The sequence below is a fragment of the Chanos chanos genome, chromosome 8, assembly GCF_902362185.1.
Source record: "Chanos chanos chromosome 8, fChaCha1.1, whole genome shotgun sequence".
Lineage (NCBI taxonomy): Eukaryota > Metazoa > Chordata > Actinopteri > Gonorynchiformes > Chanidae > Chanos > Chanos chanos.
The window spans coordinates 8,493,493-8,495,407 of record NC_044502.1 but is presented as its reverse complement, the minus strand read 5'-3'; the positions used below and the strand labels follow the sequence as shown (position 1 = coordinate 8,495,407).

General features: G+C 45.3%; 1 protein-coding gene across 1 annotated transcript; it reads left to right on the top strand.

Moving 5' to 3' along the window:
- The first annotated feature begins 564 nt into the window (after nt 1-564).
- On the top strand, nt 565-1,422 carry LOC115818511 (myeloid-associated differentiation marker homolog). The gene has a single exon (XM_030781891.1). The coding sequence runs from the start codon at nt 565-567 to the stop codon at nt 1,420-1,422; it is 858 nt and encodes a 285-aa protein (XP_030637751.1).
- The last annotated feature ends 493 nt before the right edge of the window (nt 1,423-1,915 follow it).

Here is a 1,915-nt window from a genome sequence, read left to right as displayed (position 1 = left end):
TTCTGAACCCAACACTGAAGGTTTGACAGGAAGAAGTGGGTTTGTTTTCATGTTTGGGGCTAAAAATATGGAACACAACGTGAGAAGTAAAGGGAAAAAAAAACACATTTCAGTAACTTTTCTTGTGGTCACCAGCAAAAACCTACCATGGCACTGCAAATGCGTCTTCGAAACTAAGCAGGAAGAAGGAGGGAACTGTAAGGTGCAGACATCCTGTGTGCGAGTGTGTTTTGCTGACTGTTTAATGCACACCTCAGATGCATCACTGACACCCTAACGGGTTGGGGAAGCATTTGGTCTTTTTTTTTTTCTTCTTCTCCTTTTTTTTTTTTTTTTACTTCTGGAGCTCTTTTCAAGCTACACTGTGGATGTACCCTCAGATCATCTTTCGCATTCTCTGGGCTTTTTTTTTTTTTTTTTTTTGATCAGTGTGTGGATTTTCTCCATCATTTAACATGGACATGGAGTTGGAAGCGTGAATGGGTCCTATAAAGAGACAGTAGACGCTGGAGCGAAGGATATTAAACAGCGAAGCACTTTGGACTACATTATACAGCGAGCACCATGCCTGTTCCCTTAGGGGAGATCAGCACTCTTACCACCCCACTCTCACTGGTACGGATCTGGGCCCTTGTCTCCAGCTGTCTCACCTTCAGCCTGGTTGCGTACGCCAACCAAAGACAAGAGCAGCATCTCGACCTTGCCACTTTTCAGAAGTTCTGCATGTTCTCCTGGTGCTTCTTCTTCATCTTGACCTTCCTTATCCTCGCCATCACGTACATTCAGTTCCATAACCTGCTGCCATTTTCGTGGAAGAACCTGACGGTTACCGTGGCGGCCATGGCGGCGCTGATGTCTTTGGCTGCTTCTCTGGCCTTCCCTTGGCTGATACCTAAGGAAGATGGAGTTGATAATTCGAGGGAGGTGGTGGCTGCTGTGGGTTCCTGCCTTACCTTCCTGGCCTATGCTGCGGAGGTTCTCCTGATCCGCACCCAGCACGAAGACCAACGGGGCTACATGGCCAGCGTCCCAGGACTGCTGAAGGTGCTGCAGGTCTTTGGAGGCTTTGTTGCACTGCTGCTAGAGGGGCAGGAGGAAACCAAAGGCTGGGAATTTGGGGTTTCCACTTTTGTGTATTCCATCTGTCTTTTGGTGTCCTTGGGCACAATTCTGGTCATGCTAGGGGACTGCGCCAGCCGTTGCCCCCTGCCCTTTGACCGTCTGTTGGCAGGGTTCAGCCTTCTGGGTGTGCTGCTCTACATGGTTTCCACGGTGATCTGCTTCACGAGAATGCTTGGGTTAAGCAGTCAGCCACAGTCTCATGTATTCATAATTACAGAGACTGTCATAGCGTGCATTACTCTGTTGGCCTACACAGTGGATCTGGCCTTTTCTGTTAAATTGTTGTGTGACAGAAGCTGACTGAAGACCATGCACTTTGTAGTGTAATTCATGCTTATTGCATCTGATAGGTGAGAGGGAACTGTACTGCCTACAGGCATACTCAGTGACTCCACAGTGCAATGCACTTACTTATGGAAACAAAATAACTGAGAATAACTTGGAGCTGGAGTGAATGCAGTATGTTTGTGTGTAGTTATCTAACAAATGTTGTCAAAGCACAAGCAGTTAGTGAGATGTGGGTGTAAAGTGTTATTTCATAAATAAAAAAACACATTATTGAATGTACGGTGATGAAAAAAAAAATAGACATTTCTCTTTTATTAACGTTTCGTTCTAAATTTTAATCTCCCCTGTTACTCATATGCAACAGATAGTATTTATATGTTTCCTGACATCTGAGACAAGGAAAGCAAAAATCTCACAAATGTGCTTCTTTTTGGGGTGTTATGCAACTTTCAGTTTAAAAAGTGTGATAGTGCCCTCATATTTCGGGGTGAACACTCTGACACCA